At 37.9% G+C, this 20474-nt stretch overlaps 1 protein-coding gene across 4 annotated transcripts in view; it reads right to left on the reverse strand.

Moving 5' to 3' along the window:
• The window catches only part of GANC (glucosidase alpha, neutral C), a 77099-nt gene that overhangs the window by 39064 nt on the left and 17561 nt on the right, over positions 1-20474 (reverse strand). For 3 of the 4 annotated variants that reach the window (XR_009563014.1, XM_060294429.1, XM_060294426.1), the window contains 6 exons: positions 15954-16136; positions 9476-9524; positions 6502-6568; positions 4989-5085; positions 3735-3927; positions 3353-3506 (listed from right to left, as the gene is read on the reverse strand). Coding sequence is in view for 3 of the 4 variants with exons in the window: in XM_060294426.1 (XP_060150409.1) it covers positions 3353-3506; positions 3735-3927; positions 4989-5085; positions 6502-6568; positions 9476-9524; positions 15954-16136 (743 nt within the window). In the remaining variant the exon portion in view is untranslated. The remainder of the gene's footprint in view (positions 1-3352; positions 3507-3734; positions 3928-4988; positions 5086-6501; positions 6569-9475; positions 9525-15953; positions 16137-20474) is intronic. The other variant, XM_060294428.1, reaches the window with a different exon arrangement.

The raw sequence follows: 20474 nt of genomic DNA on the forward strand, positions 1-20474 counted from the left end.
TAGCATGTATCAGAACTTCATTCTTTGTTATGGCTGAATAGTATTCCATTTTCTGTATATACCACATTCTGTTTCTCTTTTTCTTTTTTTTTTTTTTTTGCGGTACGTGGGCCTCTCACTGTTGTGGCCTCTCCCGCTGCGGAGCACAGGCTCTGGACGCGCAGGCCCAGTGGCCATGGCTCACGGGCCCAGCCGCTCTGCGGCATGTGGGATCCTCCTGGACCGGGGCACGAACCCGCGTTCCCTGCCTCAGCAGGCAGACCCCCAACCACTGTGCCACCAGGGAAGCCCTATCCATTCATTTTTGATGAGCACTTGGCTTGTTTCTACCTTTCAGCTATGGTGAATAATGCTGTAGCGATCATTGGCATACAAATATCTGTTCAAGTCCTTGTTAAGTTCCTTTGAGTATGTATCTGGGAGTGGAATTGTTGGGTATATTAGTTAGGGTTCTGCAGAGAAACAGAATCAATAGGATGTGTGTATATGTGTGTATGTATTTGTACATATACAGAGAAAGAAAATGATTGATTGATTTTAAGGAACTGGTTCATGTGATTGTGGGGACTGGCAACTCTGAATTCTGCAGGCAGGCCTGGAGACCCAGGGAAGAGTTGAAGTTGTAGCTTGAGTATGAAGATAGTCTGGAGACAGATTCCTGTTTCTTTAGAGCATACCTCAGTCCTTTTCTCTAAGGTTTTCAGCTGATTGTATGAAGCCCACTCATGTTACGGAGACTAACCTGCTTTACTCATAGTCTACTGATTTAACTGTTAATCTCATCTAAAAAATAACTTCACAGTGGTATCTAGACTAATGTTTAACCAAATATCTGGGCACCATGACTTAGGCAAGTTGACACAAAATCAATCATCATGCTGGGTCATATGGTAGTTCTATGTTTAGCGTTTTGAGGAACTGCCAAACTGTTTCCACACCAGCTGAACCATTTCACGTTCCCACCAGTAATGTATGAGTTTCCAACTTCTCTACATCCTCACCAACACTTATTATTTCCCCTCTTTTTTTGATTTAGTCATCCTAGTGGGTAGGAAGCAGTATCTCATTGTGGTTTTAATTTACATTTTCCTAATACCTAGTGCTGTTGAGCATCTTTTCACGTTCTTGTTAATCCATTTGTACATCTTTGGAGAAATGTCTATTTAAGCCCTTTTCTCATCTTAGAGTTAGATTGTTCCTTTTTATTGTCGAGTTATAAGAGTTCTTTATGTATTCTGGATACTAGACCCTTATCTTATGTATGACTTGCAAATACTTTCTCCCATTCTATAGGTTGCCTTTTCACTTTTGTGATAATGTCCTTTGATGCACAAAAGTTTTTAGGTTTTTTTTTTTTTTTTTTTGGCGGTACGCAGGCCTCTCACTGTTGTGGCCTCTCCCGTTGCGGAGCACAGGCTCCGGATGCGCAGGCTCAGCGGCCATGGCTCACGGGCCCAGCCGCTCCGCGGCTTGTGGGATCTTCCCGGACCGGGGCACAAACCCGCATCCCCTGCATCGGCAGGCGGACTCTCAACCACTGCGCCACCAGGGAAGCCCAGTTTTTAGTTTTAAATAAGTCCAACTTGTCTAATTTTTTTTTCTGTTGCTCATGATTTTGGTGTCATAGCTAAGAATCTGTTGCCAATCCAAGGTCATGAAGATTTATCCCTGTTTTCTTCTAAGAGTTTTATGACTTTAGCTCTTATATATATGTCATTGATCAATTTTGATTTAATTTTTTGTATATGGTGTGAGATAGGGGTCCAACTTCGTTCTTTTGCATGTGGATATCCAGTTGTCCCAGTGCCATGTGGTTAAGAGACAATTCTTTCTCCATTGAATGGTCTTGAACATTTATTGAAAATCAATTGGCCAGAGATGTATGGGTTTATTTCTAGACTCTCAATTCTATTCCATTGGCTTATATGTCTATCCTTATGCCAGTACCACACTGTTTGGATTACTTTAACTTTGTAGTAAGTTTTGAAATCGGGAAGTATGAGTCCTCCAACATTTTTTTTTCAGGACTTTTGGGCCATTCAGGGCCCTTTGAAATTCAGTATGATTTTAAAGATCAGCTCTTCCATTTCTTAAAAAAAGCCCATTGGAATTTTGGCAGGGATTGTAGTAAATCTGTAGATTGCGTCCAATAGTATTGCTTGCTTAACGATACTAAATCTTTCAATACACAAACATGGGATTTCTTCCCGTTTATCTAGGCCTTCTTTAATTCAGGAATTTTTTGTAGTTTTCAGCATACGAGTCTTTCACATCCTTGGTTAAATTTATTCCTGGGTATTTTATTCTTTTGGATGTTATTGTAAGTGGAGTTGTTTTCTCAATTTCTTTTTTAGATTGTTCATTGCTGGTGTATAGAAACACAGCTCATTTTGTGTGTTGACCATGTACCCTGCAACTTTGGTTAATTGTGTGTGTGTGTGTGTGTGTGTGTGTGTATTCTTTGGGATTTTCTATCATATAGTATCACATCATCTATGAATAGAGATAATTTTACATCTCCCTTTCCAATTTGGATGCCTTTTATTTCTTTTTCTTGACTAATTTCTCTGGCTGGACCTTTAACTACAATGTTCAATAGCAGTGGTGAAAGAGGGAAGCCTCATCTTGTTTCTGATCTTAGGGAAAACCTTGCAGTCTTTCACCATTGAGTATGATGTTAGCTGTGAATTTTTCATAAATGCCTTTTATCATGTGGATGAAGTTTCCTTTCATTCCTAGTCTTCTGAATGTTTTTATCATGAAATAGTGTTGGATTTTGTCAAATGCTTTTTCTGCAATCAATTGAGATGATCTCATATCTCTTATTTTATTTATTTTTTTTGTGGTACGCGGGCCTCTCACTGTTGTGGCCTCTCCTGGCGGCATGTGGGATCTTCCCGGACCGGGACACGAACCCGTGTCCCCTGCATTGGCAGGCAGATTCTCAACCACCGCGCCACCAGGGAAGCCCCAATCTCATATCTTTTAAAGATAAAATGCTTTTATAGTGCTAAAGCCACTATATTTTAATGAAGAAGAGAACATAGAAAAGTTCAGGTTGGGATACTGGTCATCTGAGATAAAGGAAGAGAAAGCCCAGGGGTTAAAAGGCTCTAAGGAAGGCAGATGGTGAGTATTAGGGATTAGAGAATGGAGAGTTCCAGCCCTAGTGGAATGTTTAACCAAGCTGAATGGGATGAGAGTGGGAGGAGAAATGCTTGCTTCTTTAAAAGCTTGGGTAAGTTGTTTATAAATACTATATGGTGTACAACAAATATTAATTTACAGTGATTCTACATGGGATAGAGGAAATATAATGGAACAAGAAACTGGCACTTCCACATGCAAGTACCTGTAAGGTATGAGTACTGCTTGAAGACGTCAGAAGGTGTAGGTCCTGTCAGCAAAAAAACATCAATGATTCCACTCTCTGACATCCAGTGCACATCAGTTTGAGATCTGACCTTTTGTTTAACAGCAACTGGGCCCGTCTGGGTCAATGCATCCTGGAAAAGGAATGGAATGAAGGTCTGAAAAATTTCCCTCTAACCCACAACACCCATCCATATGTGTGTAATAGTCTGATCCTTTAGTACATACCAATAACCTTCACTGATTATACTGCGAGGACTCTGGAGGCAGAGGACTGCCATTAAAAGCCCAGAGCTACAATTACACTTCAGTGGTTTTGTTTCTTCTGTGAGTATGACATGCAGCCATGATCCATTGCTCACCTTTACAGCAGGCTCTGTATCTCCACTAGTGTTGATCTCCACTAGTGTTTCTGAGGCATTTAGCCAAAAAATGCCTAGAGTCCTGCCCAGTTTGTGGGCCAGGAGATAAGGCACTGAACCATAAATGCCCATTTTGTCATGTATTTTATATCCATAGACATCTAGGTTATAAAGACGGTAAGCATCTCCATCACTGAAACACACAAGGAAGGATTACCAATTACCACTGCATATATATTCTTAATGAATATTATAGCTCCATTCTCCCCTGCATTCTCCCCTTGGGTACAATACATCTTTCAAAGCTCAACTCCTAACACTTCCCTAAAGGTTTCCTGACCCAATGTGGGTGAATATGATCCTCCTCCTTTGATTCCTTTGGCATCCCCTCAGGCTACTATTGGCGTGTATGATCTCATATCTTAGATAGCTTTTCTAAATCTCTTGTGAGGTGAGGACCATTTCCTGTGAATCCTGCATAATAGCAAGCACACAATAAATTGACAAATTTTGTATTTCTCTGTCGTGAAAGCAAAATGATAGTATCCTAAAATGTTTCCACAGTGCTGAGTAGGGAAAGATTAGGAACTGAATTGAGGTGGGGAACACGGAGCTCAGGTTGGTGTGAGAGCAACACAGTTTCTGATTCACTTGTCACTATGTCTCCCTATTATCTAAACAGCATCTGAACCTGGCAACTTTGACCAGACTCTGTTTCTCTTTGGTTCCGCTTCCTCTTAGAGTGATACCCCTGGCATTTGTTTGTCAATAGTGTTAGTTTGAAATAATCTCCCCGAGGGAATCAAAGGTGATATGAGATGCCACACTCTTCCATCCTCTGGCTCACTGTCCTTTTTTGGTAAAAGCCTTTTTCTAGGTCAGTGATCTTCACAGTGTATTTCCCAAGGTTCCACAGAAAGGCCTTGGGAGGTGAAAGCAAAACCCGGGGAGGTGATATTATGAAGCTCTCCCCGCTACTTCAACCACAGCAGCTCCATATTTTTACTTCCTCTATATTTTTAGGTTCAGCAATACAGTTTTTATAATTGTCTTCTTTTTGCCAAAATATAAAAATTGAAAACCACTGCTCTGGGCGATCATTAAAGGGAAATTCTTAAAGATCTACAAGCAATATCAAGAGGGGAAAGGCCAGATACATATTAGCACTGGCTCAGACATCTCACATATTTTCCTTTCAAACTTTTCCAGTCCAGAAACCAGAGCCTCCTGTAAGAATTCTTGTTTTCACTTTACCTGGTATTTTTAAGTTGGTGTGATTCTGCATGTTGCGGGATCCCATAGACATGCTCAAACCCATGCAAGGAGAAATCCAAACCAATGGAGGCAGGACCTGCAGGGACCAGGATAGTGACTGAGTTTTGCTTCTCAGTGGGACATTCGATTAAGGAGATTCAGCAACTATAAGAGCAGCAAGATGACTAGACTAGGGATCAAGAGACCTGAGCTTGCCCTGATCAATCAGTAAATCATGTATGCTGACTCTCTGTACGGTCATATTTAGGTGTTGTGGGGATACAAAAATGCACATGGCAAAGTTCTGGGCACTTATTAGTTATGTTTCCTTAGCTGTGTGCTAAAGTTCTCTGTGTCCTCATTTATAGTAAATCTCCTTTCTATCTGTAAAATGGGATTACAAAGTTTTAGATTTTTTCCCTAATCTAAATTTTCCAGAAATGTATTGCATACTTGTTTGCTTTAGGAAGCAGATGATAGCGAGCACTTTTAATACTTACTAGATGAAAGGCTGGGTGTCTTCTGCCTGACGGTTCATTCTTACTGCATACAGAAACTATAAGGTCAAGGGCACCAGGAGGACCTTTCCTGGCTCCTCAAAATACCCCCTTTCCTGTGATTGTAGATATATAAATTTCCTTTAGCCAAAGACAAGTCCTTTATCTAACAATTATTTTAGAGATATGGGGAAAATGAAAGTAACTAGGAGAGATAACATTGACTTAAATTCCCTCTCAGGTAAAAGTATTTGCCATCAAATGGTCCTTATTTGGAGGAGTTTATGGAAAGGGGGTGCTTTAGGTAAGGTAAAAAGGATTATAATGTTACAGAAAGGGAAGCTTTAGGGCCCCTCTACTTATAATTTTTGGGCACATGTCAGTCCTGATCATTATATGAGGCTATAGAAATAGATGCTAGAACAGAGATTCTCAAGGAGTTAGGGAAGGTCTGTTATTCCCCAGGGTAGGGAGAAATAAGGAGAAAAGTGAGTATTTTTTCCAACTAAATAAGCCCCAAGTATTTGAACCGTGTCTCCTAAAGGGACAAATTCCTTCCCAGCCACCTACACCCTCCCCCTCCATCACTAAGCCTAGTGAGAAATGTCACATGATGCTCACATAAATGATGGGGAGGCCTGGAAAAGGCTGAGAACCACTGCATTGAAATGTTGGAGGCAATGAGCTCTAGAACTTGGTTTCTCATCACTTGACTCTCATAAAAATAGAATGTAGAATTTGCAGCTGTCTGATTCACTGCATAGTGCAAGCAGTATGCGGACCTCCATGAGACCAGAAACTCCATAAGGCCTATACTTCTACGCTCCCCACAAGTCATACACTCACTATTTCTCTATTGCAATGCATTACTGAAGAATAGGGGACCCAAACATGAGATTTCTGTTCACCTTACAGAAGTCATGTGTTTAGGTGCCAAAGCTCAAGGGACTTTTAGATAGAGACTTTTGGCCATTTTGGAAAGGTCTGTTTTAACACTACACCAGTTTTAATTGTACCATTATCTTTGACATCCACAAAATTTCTGAATTTCTCCTCCCACAGGCCCAGTTCCTCTTGATTTTCCTGTTGGCACAAAAAAAGGGAGCAAACTGAGGTTATATATTGCAACAAATGTTGTTACCACAATAGCACATTTATTTGATTAAAATATTAGACTGAGGAAGTGATTTCATCTTTTAAAAGGCCAATTTGTGATATCAGTATATTAATCAAATTAGATCTATGTTCTATATAAACGCCATTAATCATCCTTATGATCTATAGCAGACATGAATATATTTTTTATTGTGGTAAAATGTACGTAACTTAAAATTTACCATTTTAACCATTTTTAAGTGGCATTAAGTACATTCACATGTTGTACAACCATCATCACCATCCATTTCCAGAATTTTTACATGCTTCCAAACTGAACCTCTGCACCCATTTAACAATAATTCCCCATTCTCCCCTCCCCCCAGCTCTTGACAACTACTTTTCTATTTCCTGTCTTTATGAATTTGACTACTCTAGATATCTAAGTAGAATCATAAAGTATTTGTCCTTTTGAGACTGGCTTACTTCACTTAGTATAATGTCTTCAAGATTCATCCATTTTGTAGCATGTATCAGAATTTCCTTCCTTTTTAAGGCTGAATAATATTCCATTGCATGTATATACTCCATTTTGTGTGTGCATTCATCTGTCAATGACTCTTGGATTACCGGATTGCTTCTACCTTTTGGCTACTGTGAATATCATTCTGCTATGAACATAGGCTGCAAATATTGGTTTGAGTCTCACTTTCAGTTTTGGATATATATCCATAAATGGAATTACTGGATCATATTGTAATTCTTTTTTTTCTTTAATTTTTAATTATTTATTTATTTATTTTTATTTTTGGCTGCGTTGGGTCTTTGTTGCTGGGCATGGGTTTTCTCTGCTTGTGGCAAGCAGGGGCTACGCTTTGTTGCGGTGCACGGTCTTCTCATTGCAGTGGCTTCTCTTGTTGCGGAGCATGGGCTCTAGGCACACGCAGGCTTCAGCAGTTGCACCAGGCGAGCTCAGTAGTTGTGGCTCGCGGGCTCAGTAGTCATGGCACGCGAGCTCTAGAGTGCAGGCTCAGTAGTTGTGGCGCACGGGCTTAGTTGCTCCAGGGCATGTGGGATCTTCCTGGACCAGGGCTCGAACCCATGTCCCCTGCATTGGCAGGCGGATTCTTAACCACTGCACCACCAGGTGAGCCCCTCATATTGTAATTCTATGTTTAATTGTTTAGGAACTGCCACACTGTTTGACGTGAATATCTTTAAAAGAGCCAAAATGATGTGAAAGCACTTTGCAAAATGCAGTCTTTTACATATGTAAGGCAAAACATTTAGAATCAAATAACTTGGGTCTCTTCTGAGAGACCCTAAGCAAAGATTTTGGCTGAGATGGGCACCTTCCCCCCTGCTTCAATTAGCCAAACTACTGGCTGTGTTCTTGTGCTGGATGGAGAAGTCAACTGGGATGGCCACTGCTCAGGTTCACTATCTTTTGACCTAGAGCCATGAACTTTCAAGCTTTACAAAAGTCACCTTTTCTCTGGTAAAATGAAAAAAGTTTTAAAAGAATTGTGTGTGTATGTGAAAAGCACATTTCTTTTTAAAAAGTGAGGGACTTCCCTGGTGGTCCAGTGGGTAAGACTCCGCACTCCCAATGCAGAGGGCCTGGGTTCGAACCCTCATCAGGGAACTAGATCCCGCATGCATGCCACAATTAAGAGTCCGCATGCCACAACTAAAAGATCTCTCATGCTGCAACTAAAAGATCCCGCATGCTGCAACGAAGATCCTGAGTGCCACAACTAAGACCCAGCACAGCCAAAATAAATAAATAGATAGATAAATAAATAATAATAAAGTGAGCCCTTTCCCTATTTCTAGGCTGTTTCTTCATAATTAAATCTTCTGTAAAGTGAGTCTGTTTTTTTTAAAACGACACCTGAATTCTTTTTTTTTTTTTTTTTTGCGGCACATGGGCCTCTCACTGTTGTGGCCTCTCCTGTTGCGGAGCACAGACTCCGGACGTGCAAGCTTAGCGGCCATGGCTCACGGGCCCAGCCGCTCCGCAGCATGTGGGATCTTCCCAGACCGGGGGGCACGAACCCGTGTCCCCTGCCTCGGCAGGCGGACTCTCAACCACTGCGCCACCAGGGAAGCCTGACACCTGAATTCTTAATGTGGGATTATTATCCTGAGGTCTAGATAGGCTTTAAAGTTTGTGAACTCCCTGAAACAGTAGGAAAAAAAATTTTTTTCTACAGAGGTGGTTCACAGCTTTCATCAGAGTCCTGCAAAGGGGTGTTTGACTCAAAACCACTATCTAAGCTATCTGATTAGAGGTCTCCCAAAAGCTAATATAACATATTGTCACAAAGCTGTGTAAGGCACAAATGTGTTAGTTTTTATCTTCCCTATTTGAAAATGGAAAAATTATTCTCTCTCATATTCATCAGTATGGGCCAGTTCTCAAGAGGGAGAAGCATTTGTCTTATTGCACTGGAAATATTTTTCACCATTCTTCGTGGCCATAGCTACTGTCAGGGTTCCTTTAAAGATGTGTGGGGCTTTGGACGAAGAGACGATTTCTGGAATGTCCATTCTCCAGAATTTAGCCAAAATAATCTTTCCGAAACAGAAATCAGACCATGTATCTCTGCTGCTTAAGACCTTTCCATAGTTCTCCTTTGCTCTTAAAGTCCAAAAAAGTTAATGTGACTTAGAAGAATATAAGCTCCATGATAATGAGGGAATCGGATTAGTTTGATGATACAGCACCAATTCCTTGAACAGTGCCTGGCCTACAGGAGGTCCCATTTATATGTGGTAAAGCATTTACCAACTACCCACCTGTATAAGGGAAGAACAGACCTATTATACTCCACATAATGATGATGATAGTGAAAAACATTTTAAAAAGATAAATTACTCTATGTAGATTACCTGAGTGGTATCATCTGATGTATCCTCCTCATTTTCCTTGGTGGCTCTGCTGTAATATAAAGTTGTTTCACTCATGGCAAGACTGACAATTTGTTCAATGATAAAGATTTCCATTTCCAAATATTGAGACCCCATAAATTATATCCTTTAACTTATTAAAAATAACATCATTATAAAAATAAATTTATGAAATTAAACATTTATGATGAACATTAATCCAACAGCTTGATTTCTTATAAAATATAGAGAGATTTGAATTTCCTTAAGTCTTTTAAAAATACATTAATCAGTTTTTTTTATTATAAATGTAATACATGTTCATAGTGTTTAAACAAAACGTAAGCAAGGTAGAACACAGTTCCTCTCGCGCAATATTACCCTAGAATGGAGCAACATGATGCACTGTCTTGCACGATGATGACAACTTATTCTAACACCTATAGTTGTATTTGAGTGCATATTTCTTCCATTCTTAACAATACTAGACTTTATGGATTTTTTTTTAACTCTTTGCCAATCTAAAGTTTTAGAAAAGATAATGCATTTCAGTTTGAACTTGTACCATTAATGATGCAGACTACCTTTTTATACATTAAATGGTATTTCTAGTTCTGTGAATTGTCTATTCATACTCATTATACATTAATTTTTTCTTTAGTGTAAAATGCAGCATGCATATAGAAGAGTATATAATGTATGCACAGAGTTTAAAGAATAATACTAAAGTGAACAATTATGAACCTACCAGTGAGCATAAGCAACAGAAATGACTTGTTCTTTTGGAGTTCCTATGTGCCTCTCTTCAAATGCATCTGCCCCCCTAATATTTGCATTCAATGCTACAAATTTCCCTCAAAGCAGTGCTTTTGCTGCGTCCCACAAATTTTGATGTTGTATTTTAATTTTCATTTAGTTTGAAATCTTTTCCTTTCTTTCTTTTTAGATTTCTTCTTTGTGTTATTAAGAAGCATGTTGTTTAATCTTCAAGTATTTTGGAATTTTCTAGCTTTCTGTTGTTGATTTCTAGTTTAATTGCATTGTGGTCTGAGAGCTGGCGTTGTATGATATCCATTTGTTTAAATTTGTTAAGGTGTGTTTTATGACACAAAATATGGTCTTGGTGAATGTTCCATGTGAGCTTGAGAAGAATGTGTATTCTACTGTTGTTGGATGAAGGAGACTATAGATGTCAATTATAGCCAGCTGATTGATGGTGCTTTTGAATTAGAATATGTCCTTATTGATCTTCTCCCTGCTGAATCTGTCCATTCCTGATAGAAGGGTGTTAAGGTCTCTAATTGTAATAGTGGATTTCTATTTCTACTTGGAGTTCTATCATTCTTGCCTCAAGTATTTTGATGCTTTGTTATCAGGCACATACTTTCCCTGTTTTGAAGTTAGCTCTTTCTGAAATTAATATAACTACTCCTATTTTCTTTTTTTTTTGAGAGTTGGGAGTTAAGTTTTATTGGGGGCAAAATGAGGACTGCAGCCCAGGAGACAGCGTTTCAGATAACTGAAAAACTGCTCTGCTATTTTCTTTTTTAAAGATCATAATGTTATCATTTATTGGATGAAAAAAACAAAGAAGAAAAAGAATTGTTTTGGAATGTTTGGGGGAAAAACAGCTTGCTTATAAGTAAAATTCTTTCTCTTTGAAATGAGTTAGTAAAAAAGAAAACAATCTTCATTATATGAAATAACATCACCAGGTAGGAAAAGCAGCACACAAGAATATATTTTTGGATATAAAAATTTATATTTATATATAGTTATGCCATCAGCAGCATTCAAAATTAGCTGAGTAGCTATACAATTACACATATTGATTCATGTTTTAACGAAGTGTTTTAAAAGCTCGTCATATTAGAACATGCACAATATTCTGAAGGCATATAAATTCCCCATGGGTCTGAACATCCTTACCCTCAACTTCACAATCAGAATGTACAAAAGCAGTGAAAGATCAGAGTTCAGAGGTGTTTTATTTTTCTTTTCCTTGTTCAAAGTGCCTAAGTCAAGCAAATATATTGAAAAAGGCAAAATAAACACTTTGCATAGCAGAAGATTGCAAGATTGCATGTAAACTATGATTCTCCTTTATGACATTACACAAGTACAAGGTACATCTGTACTTAGAATAAGGCTCATTACCTCTTCTTGCAGCATGAATGTTCAACAGGCAGAGAGCAACGTTCTGCCCAGGGACCAGTCTCAATTTGGTCTCAAAGAATGCCTCCCAAGGATCCACCAGGACAATAAGTCTAGGCAGCCATTTATATCAGGGAACTTTTGTCCCCACTATGTCTACTTTTTGGTGCTGTCTGTTAAATGTAGTGACATTACTTTGTTGTGAATATACACATTAGTGTCATTACGATGCTGTGGACTGACCTTTCACTCCAAATAGCCATGTTCCCCCCATCTAGTGAACTCACTCTTCCCTGGTTTCAGTTCAGCCCGTCTATAGAAATTTTTTTTTACATTTCCAAGCCCAGTGTCAGTTTATCAGCTCCTGCTAAGAAGGATATAATTTTATTTGGTCAATTTACATTAACAATATGGTTGGCCTGTTAAACTTTAGCCATTCTAATAGGTGTGTGGTAGTACATCACTGTTGTTTTAATTTGCAATACCCTAATGACTAATGGCATTAAACATATTTTTCAAGTGCTTATTTGTCACTTGTATATCTTCTTTGGTGAAATATCTGTTCAAATCTTTTGTTTATTAGATTATTTTCTTAAATTTTGAGAGTTCTTTCTATATTATGTCAATCCATACAACTTCTTTATTAGATATATACTTTGCAAATATTTTCTCTTAGTCTATGAATTATCTTTTCATTCTCTTCATATAGTCTTTTTTTAATATACTAAAGCTTTAAATCATTATACAGAGGGATTAATATCCCTTTTTTATTGTTGAATAATATTTTATTATAATTGATTATGGTTAATTATTCAGGTTTTTTCTAGTTTTTACTATGACAATGCCACAATAAACGCCTTCATACATTTATCTTAGATACATGTGTGTTTGATTACAACAGGACAAAGTCCCAAAACTGGTACTGCTAGTTCAAACGTATGCATATTTTAAATTTTAATGCATTTCCAGATCATTTCCTCCAGTTTGAAGCAACTCATACTCAAATGAACAAAGTCTAAGGCCTGGATGAACCTTGAGGACATTCTTCTAAGTGAAATAAGCCAGTCACAGAAAGATAAATACTACATGATCCCACCTATATTAGGTATCTAAAATAGTCAAATTCATAGACTCAAAGAGGAATGGTGGCTGCCAGGGGCTAAGGGGAGGGGGAAATGGGGAGTTACTAATCAATGGGCATAAAGTTTCAGTTAAGCAAGATGAATAAGTTCTAGAGACCTACTGTACAGCACTGTGCCTACAGTTAACAATACTGTATGGAACACTTAAAATTTTGTGAAGAGGGTAGATCTCATGTTAAGTGCTCTTACTACAGTAAAATAAAATAAAATAAAACAAAATAAAACAAAATAAAGTAATTAATAGTCAATGCAAATTAAAGGAAGAATAATAACCTATTTCTTCATATAGTCTTTGAATGGGCAGGCATTTTTACTTTTGGTTATATCCATTTAACCCATTTTTTCTTTTGTGGATCATGCTTTTGGTGTAATATCTAAGACATCTTTGCCTGATCCAAGGTTTCAAGATTTTCTTCATTGTTGTCTAGAAGTTTTATAGTTTTAGGTTTTACATTTAGGTCTATATTGTATTTTGAGTAATTTTCTTTTTTTTTTTTTGATTGACGTTTCATTCTTGTTTGTGGCAACTTCTGAGCTCCTCACATGCCAGACTGGAAATTACAAGTCCTTGCCTTTTCATTTTGTTCAAGTTTTTTTGTTTGTTTGTATTTTGTTTTTGCGGTTATAATAAAGTTTAAAGTTTAAAATTTCTAAGTAATTGAATCAATCACCCTTTTTCCTTATGGCTCTTCAGTTTTTCTTACACTAAGATTTTTTAAATTCTACATTTTTTCCTATTTTTATTTTCTTGTGTGCTTTATTTTTATTTATCTGGAATTCATTTTTGCTAATGTTCTGAGGTTAGGACCTTACATTTTTTTTCCAAGTGGATAATCTAATTTTCCTAACACAAAGATAAATACAAATAATGGAAATATAAACTAGTACACAACCTCTATGGGAGGCAATTTGGAAACATCTATCAAAAGTACAGATGTACAAACCATTTGATCAGAAATTATACTTCTGTGACTCTGGTCTATGGATATACTTGCATGTATGCAAAATGACACATATACAAGGTTATTCATGAAGTAAGTAGTTGTAAAACAATATCAGAAACAACTTTAAAGTCTACTAGCAGGGATTAACTAAACGAATCACAGTGTAACCATATAATAGAAACTATGTAGCTGTTTTAAAGAAATTAGAAACTACCACATTGGTAAAGGGAAAAAAAGCAAGGTACAGAATAATGTGTAAAGATGATATCATTTGTGTCAGGAAAGGAAAAAACAAAGAATACATTAATCTTATTGTATAGGCATAAATTATCTCTGGAAGGATACACAGAAAACTGGAAACACTGATTACTTTCAAGGATGGAATGAGGTAGCTCAAGCACAAATGGTGAGGGAGACTTTTCACTATATACACCTTTTTTTTTTCACATCTTTATTGGAGTATAAATGCTTTACAATGTTGTGTTAGTTTCTGTTGTACAACAAAGTGAATCAGCTATATGTATACATATATCCCCATATCCCCTCACTCTTGAACGTCCCTCTCACCCTCCCTATCCTATCCCTCTAGGTCGTCACAAAGCACCAAGCTGATCTCCCTGTGTATATACACCTTTGTACAATGTGCTTATTTAAAAAAATAAATAAAAATTAAAAAGCCCAACTTAGATATCACCTCTAAAACAAAAATAATGGGAGTTTAGTAAAAGGAAAAAATGTTTTAAATATTAATGCTTTAAATATAAATAAATAATGAATTAAATATAAATAACAAATACAGAGGGATTTGTTATGCTATTAGTATTTTCAGTCAAAAAAAGTAATTGAATTATATTCATAAGGCACTAACAGAGTAGGTGGCAGGATTATGGGTATTTTTTCTTCTTTTCAATGTTTTCTATTTTTCCTTCAATGAACACATTTCTGTGATAAAATAAGTCATTTATATTTTATAAATTTATAAATTTATTTATTTATTTTTGGCTGCATTGGGTATTCGTTGCTGCACGGGCTTTCTCTTGCTGAGGCGAGCAGGGGCTACTCTTTGTTGCGGTGTGTGGGCTTCTCATTGCGGTGGCTTCTCTTGTTGCAGAGCATGGGCTCTAGGTGCGTGGGCTTCAGTAGTTGTAGTGTGCAGGCGCAGCAGTTGTGGCACATGGGCTTAGTTGCTCCACGGCATGTGGGATCTTCCTGAACCAGGGCTTGAACCCGCATCCCCTGCATTGGCAGGTGGATTCTTAACCACTACACCACCAGGGAAGTCCCAAAATAAGATTTTTTGATATTAAAATTTTAAAATAGAAATAAGTTGAAACTCAGAAAAAAATCACTATGTTGAATGCTTTCTGCAGCTCATATAAGATGTTCATTATTTGGGTAAAAATAGAAAGACTGGAGGATTTAAAGACAATATTGGTAAAAATGGAAGAAGAATCTCCTTCTACTACTATCTTCCAATTCATGCGACCCACACACAAACAGCTTTGATCAAATGGTTGGTTCCAGAAAATTCCTGGACAACTATTCAAGTCTAAGGTAACTCATGTTATTCTAAGGAGGTAAAATGAAATTCTGAAGACATGTTAGTTCACATTAGCATCTATCAAGTTAACACGGTGTGGGCTTCCCTGGTGGCACAGTGGTTAAGAATCTGCCTGCCAATGTAGGGGACATGGGTTCAAGCCCTGGTCCGGGAAGATCCCACATGCTGCGGAGCAACTAGGCCTGTGCGCCACAACTGCTGAGCCCACGTGCTGCAACTACTGAAGCCTGTTCACCTAGAGCCTGTGCTCTGCGACAAGAGAAGCCACCGCAATGAGAGGCCTGTGCACCGCAGTGAAGAGTAGCCCCTGCTCGCCGCAACTAGAGAAAGCCCGCGTTCAGCAACGAAGACCCAATACAGCCAAAAATAAATAAATATATTTATTAAAAAAAAAAAAAGTTAACAGGATGATTTTTTAGAAGGATGTGTAGGGTAGAGAACGTCCTCAGTCAAACATATAGGATGTGTTAAGAGTGTCATCTTCACAAATGTCTGAGAATAATTTTTGTCATCAAGCCTGCATTCACCTGCACAGGTGAAAAGATGAAATTTCTCAGAACAATATCCCAGCAAATAAGGCAAACCAGTTTTCTATGGTGATGTATTATCTATTTAGGCAACTGGTATTCACAATCAGGTTTTCTTAAGTTCTTTATGTGTTAAGTAATGTGCAAAAATACCTTTGCTTGGGAGGAATCTGCAGCTGCTCAAAGTACAATTGGCCCAGGGAGTTTATGCTCATCACAACCTCTTCTTCAGATACCAAGTCTATCTTGAATGGGTTTGCTGTGATGTGACACTTCAGATCTCCTTTTCCATTTGCCAGTACAAGACTGCCTGTATCCCCTGAGCATGAAATCAGCCTGGAAAACAAGGCAGGAAGAGAAAAATAAATTGCTGTAGGTTTACATGGCTCAATGCAATTCTCAGTTCAAATTAGTAAATCAATATTCATGTGACATAGCACAGATAAGGCAGTAGAGAGCTGTAATTGAGAGCATGGGCTTTGGTGTCAGAAAGACTGGACTAAACATAGCTCTCCCACACACTAGGTGTATAACTGTGGACAAGTTAATCTTTCTAGTTCTTGTTTTCCTCATCTGTAAAGTGGAAATGATAAAAGCAAGAACAAATAGAGATTTTTGAGAGGATTAAATGAGATCACACATGTAAAGCACTTGGCAAAGAGCCTGGCATATAATAAGCGCTCAGTAAATGTTAGCTCTCATCATCATTATTACTTTGGTCTGGTAACAAGTTGGTGCATAGAATTTAAACATTTTGCTTTTCTTTCTCGTTCCAACCCTACACTCAGAAACTGAGTAAATAACACAGATTCGGTTATTGATTCACTCAGTCCAAAGTGAGATGGAAAGGTGAAACTTTTGTTTATTTATCACCTAACTTCCAACAGCCCAATCAGACACGTACACTTTTTGGATGCTTTGGATCCCCAGGAGTTATATAAGCTCAGAGACAGCACTTAAAATCCCTAGGTCTATCATCAGGAAAAAAAAGGAGACTCAAATCAACAGAATTAGAAATGAAAAAGGAGAAGTAACAACTGACACTGCAGAAATACAAAGGATCATGAGAGAATACTATAAGCAACTATATACCAATAAAATGGACAACCTGGAAGAAATGGACAAATTCTTAGAAAAGTACAACTTCCCAAGACTGAACCAGGAAGAAATAGAAAATATGAACAGACCAATCACAAGCACTGAAATTGAAACTGTGATTAAAAAACAAAAGCCCAGGGCCAGATGGCTTCACAGGAGAATTCTATCAAACATTTACAGAAGAGCTAACACCTATCCTTCTCATACTCTTCCAAAATATAGCAGAGGGAGGAACACTCCCAAACTCATTCTATGAGGCCACCATGATCCTGATACCAAAACCAAACAAAGATGTCACAAAAAAAGAAAATTACAGGTCAAAACCACTGATGAACATAGATGCAAAAATCCTCCACAAAATACTAGCAAACACAATCCAACAGCACACTGAGAGGATCATACGCCATGATCAACTCGGGTTTATCCCAGGAATGCAAGGATTCTTCAATATATGCAAATCAATCAATGTGATACACCATATTAACAAACTGAAGGATAAAAACCATATGATAATCTCGATAGATGCAGAAAAAGTTTTTGACAAAATTCAACACCCATTATGATAAAAACTCTCCAGAAAGTGGGCATATATGACAAACCCACAGCCAACATCATTCTCAATGGTGAAAAACTGAAAGCATTTCCTCTAAGATCAGGAACAGGACAAGGGTGTCCACTCTCACCACTACTATTCAACATAGTTTTGGGAGTTTTAGCCATGGCAATCAGAGAAGAAAAAGAAATAAAAGGAATCCAAATTGGAAAAGAAGAAGTAAAACTGTCCCTGTTTGCAGATGACATGATACTATACATAGAAAATCCTAAAGATGCCACCAGAAAACTACTAGAGCTAATCAATGAATTTGGTAAAGTAGCAGGATACAAATTAATGCACAGAAATCTCTTGCATTCCTATACATTAACAACAAAAAATCAGAAAGAGAAATTAAGGAAACAGTCCCATTTACAACTGCAACAAAAAGAAAAAAAAATACCTAGGAATAAACCTACCTAAGGAGATAAAAGACCTGTATGCAGAAAACTATAAGATACTGATGAAATAAATCAAAGACGATACAAACAGATGGGAAGATATACCATGTTCTTGGATTGGAAGAATCAACATTGTGAAAATGACTATACTATGCACAGCAATCTACAGATTCAATGCAATCCCTATCAAATTACCAATGGCATTTTCACAGAACTAGAACAAAAAATTTCACAATTTGTATGGAAACACAAAAGACCCTGAATAACCAAAGCAATCTTGAGAAAGAAAAACAGAGCTGGAGGAATCAGGCTCCTTGACTTCAGACTCTACTACAAAGCTACAGTAATCAAGACAGTATGGTACTGGCACAAAAACAGAAATATAGATCGATGGAACAGAATAGAAAGCCCAGCGATAAACCCACACACATATGGTCACCTTATCTTTGACAAAGGAGGCAAGAATATACAGTGGAGAAAAGACAGCCTCTTTAATAAGTGGTGCTGGGAAAACTGGACAGCTACATGTAAAAAAAGAATGAAATTACAACACTCCCTAACACCATACACAAAAATAAACTCAAAATGGATTAAAGACCTAAATGTAAGGCCAGACACTACAAAACTCTTAGAGGAAAACATAGGCAGAACACTCTATGACATAAATCACAGCAAGATCCTTTTTGATCCACCTCCTAGAGGAATGGAAATAAAATAAAAAATAAACAAATGGGACCTAATGAAACTTAAAAGCTTTTGCACAGCAAAGGAAACCGTAAACAAGACGAAAAGACAATCTGCAGAATGGGAGAAAATATTTGCAAACAAAGCAACTGACAAAGGATTAATTTCCAAAATATACAAGCAGCTCATGCAGCTCAATATCAAAAAAACAAACAATCCAAAAATGGGTGGAACACCCAAATAGACATTTCTCCAAAGTAGACATCAGATTGCCAACAAACACATGAAAAGATGCTGAACATCACTAATCTTTAGAGAAGTGCAAACCAAAACTACAATGAGATATCACCCCACACTGGCCAGAATGGCCTTCATCAAAAAATCTAGAAACAATAAGTGCTGGAGAGGGTGTGGATAAAAGGGAACCCTCTTGCACTGTTGGTGGGAATGTAAATTGATACAACCACTATGGAGAACAGTATGGAGGTTCCTTAAAAAACTAAAAATAGAACTACCATACGACACAGCAATCCCACTACTGGGCATATACCCTAAGAAAACCATAATTCAAAAAGATACATGTACCACAATGTTCACTGCACACTATTTACAGTAGCCAGGACATGGAAACAACCTAAATGTCCATCAACAGATGAATGGATAAAGAAGATGTGGCACATATATACAGTGGAATATTACTCAGCCATAAAAAGGAATGAAATTGAATTATTTGTAATGAGGTGGATGGACCTAGAGTCTGTCATACGGAGTGATGTAAGTCAGAAAGAGAAAAACAAATACCGTATGCTAATGCACATATATGGAATCTAAAAGAACAGTACTGATGAACCTAGTGGCAGGGCAGGAATAAAGACGCAGACGTAGAGAATGGACTTGAGGACACAGGAGCAAGGGGAAGCTGGGACGAAGTATGAGAGCAGCATTGACGTATATACACTACCAAATGTAAAATAGATGGCTAGTGGGAAGCTGCTGCATAGCACAGGGAGATCAGCTCAGTGCTTTTTGATGACCTAGGGGGGTGGAATAGGGAGGATGGGAGGGAAGCTCAAGAGTGAGGGGATATGGGGATATATGTATACATGTAGCTGATTCACTTTGTTGTACAGCAGAAACTAACAACACAACATTGTAAAGCAATTATCCTCCAATAAAGATATAAAAATAAAAAAATAAAATCCCTAGGTCTAGATATTTTTCTAGTGCATAGTCACCCTGGTCACAGGCCTCTTTAGGGAGGATTAGGAGGGATAGTTTATGATCTTATATATCTTTACAACCTCCTCCATGGATTCTAGGCCTGCCCCTCAAGCAAGATGCTTTGGGTTCTGGAAATTAACTTTGTAGTTTGAGAGGTTGTGTCTCACTGTTCATCAAACTTAAATAGAGTTCTTTTGATTATTCTGTCAAGTAGGACTCTAGTCCATCTATTTCAGCCTAATGGACCCCCTGACGTATCACGCACTGCCCTGAGGCTTGAGCCATTTTGAGTACCACACAGGCCCTGTTATGGAAACACGTCTACCTTGTCTCTTACAACTAAATGCTGCTACTTTGACTCTGCTACCTAGAGTCTCATCATTTCCACTGAAATCAGGGAGCCCATTTTAATGGTACCATTCCCACCATTATCTTTAGCTCAGAAAAGACATTCACTCACTATAATGCTTTCCAAGTGTTCCCTCACTAATGTATTTCTCAATGAAGGAAGTATCTTTTGGATCCTTTGGAGAACAGACTTAGGGGCTAGATGCATATGACATATCCACTTCAACATTTTTATCTCCCTAAGTCTATGAATCATTTCTTCTACACAGCGCCAAGGAATTTCTGGTATCTCAGCTTCATTCAGCACAGTCCATAGCTGAGTTCAAGTTA

Source organism: Globicephala melas, chromosome 2 (assembly GCF_963455315.2).
Source record: "Globicephala melas chromosome 2, mGloMel1.2, whole genome shotgun sequence".
Lineage (NCBI taxonomy): Eukaryota > Metazoa > Chordata > Mammalia > Artiodactyla > Delphinidae > Globicephala > Globicephala melas.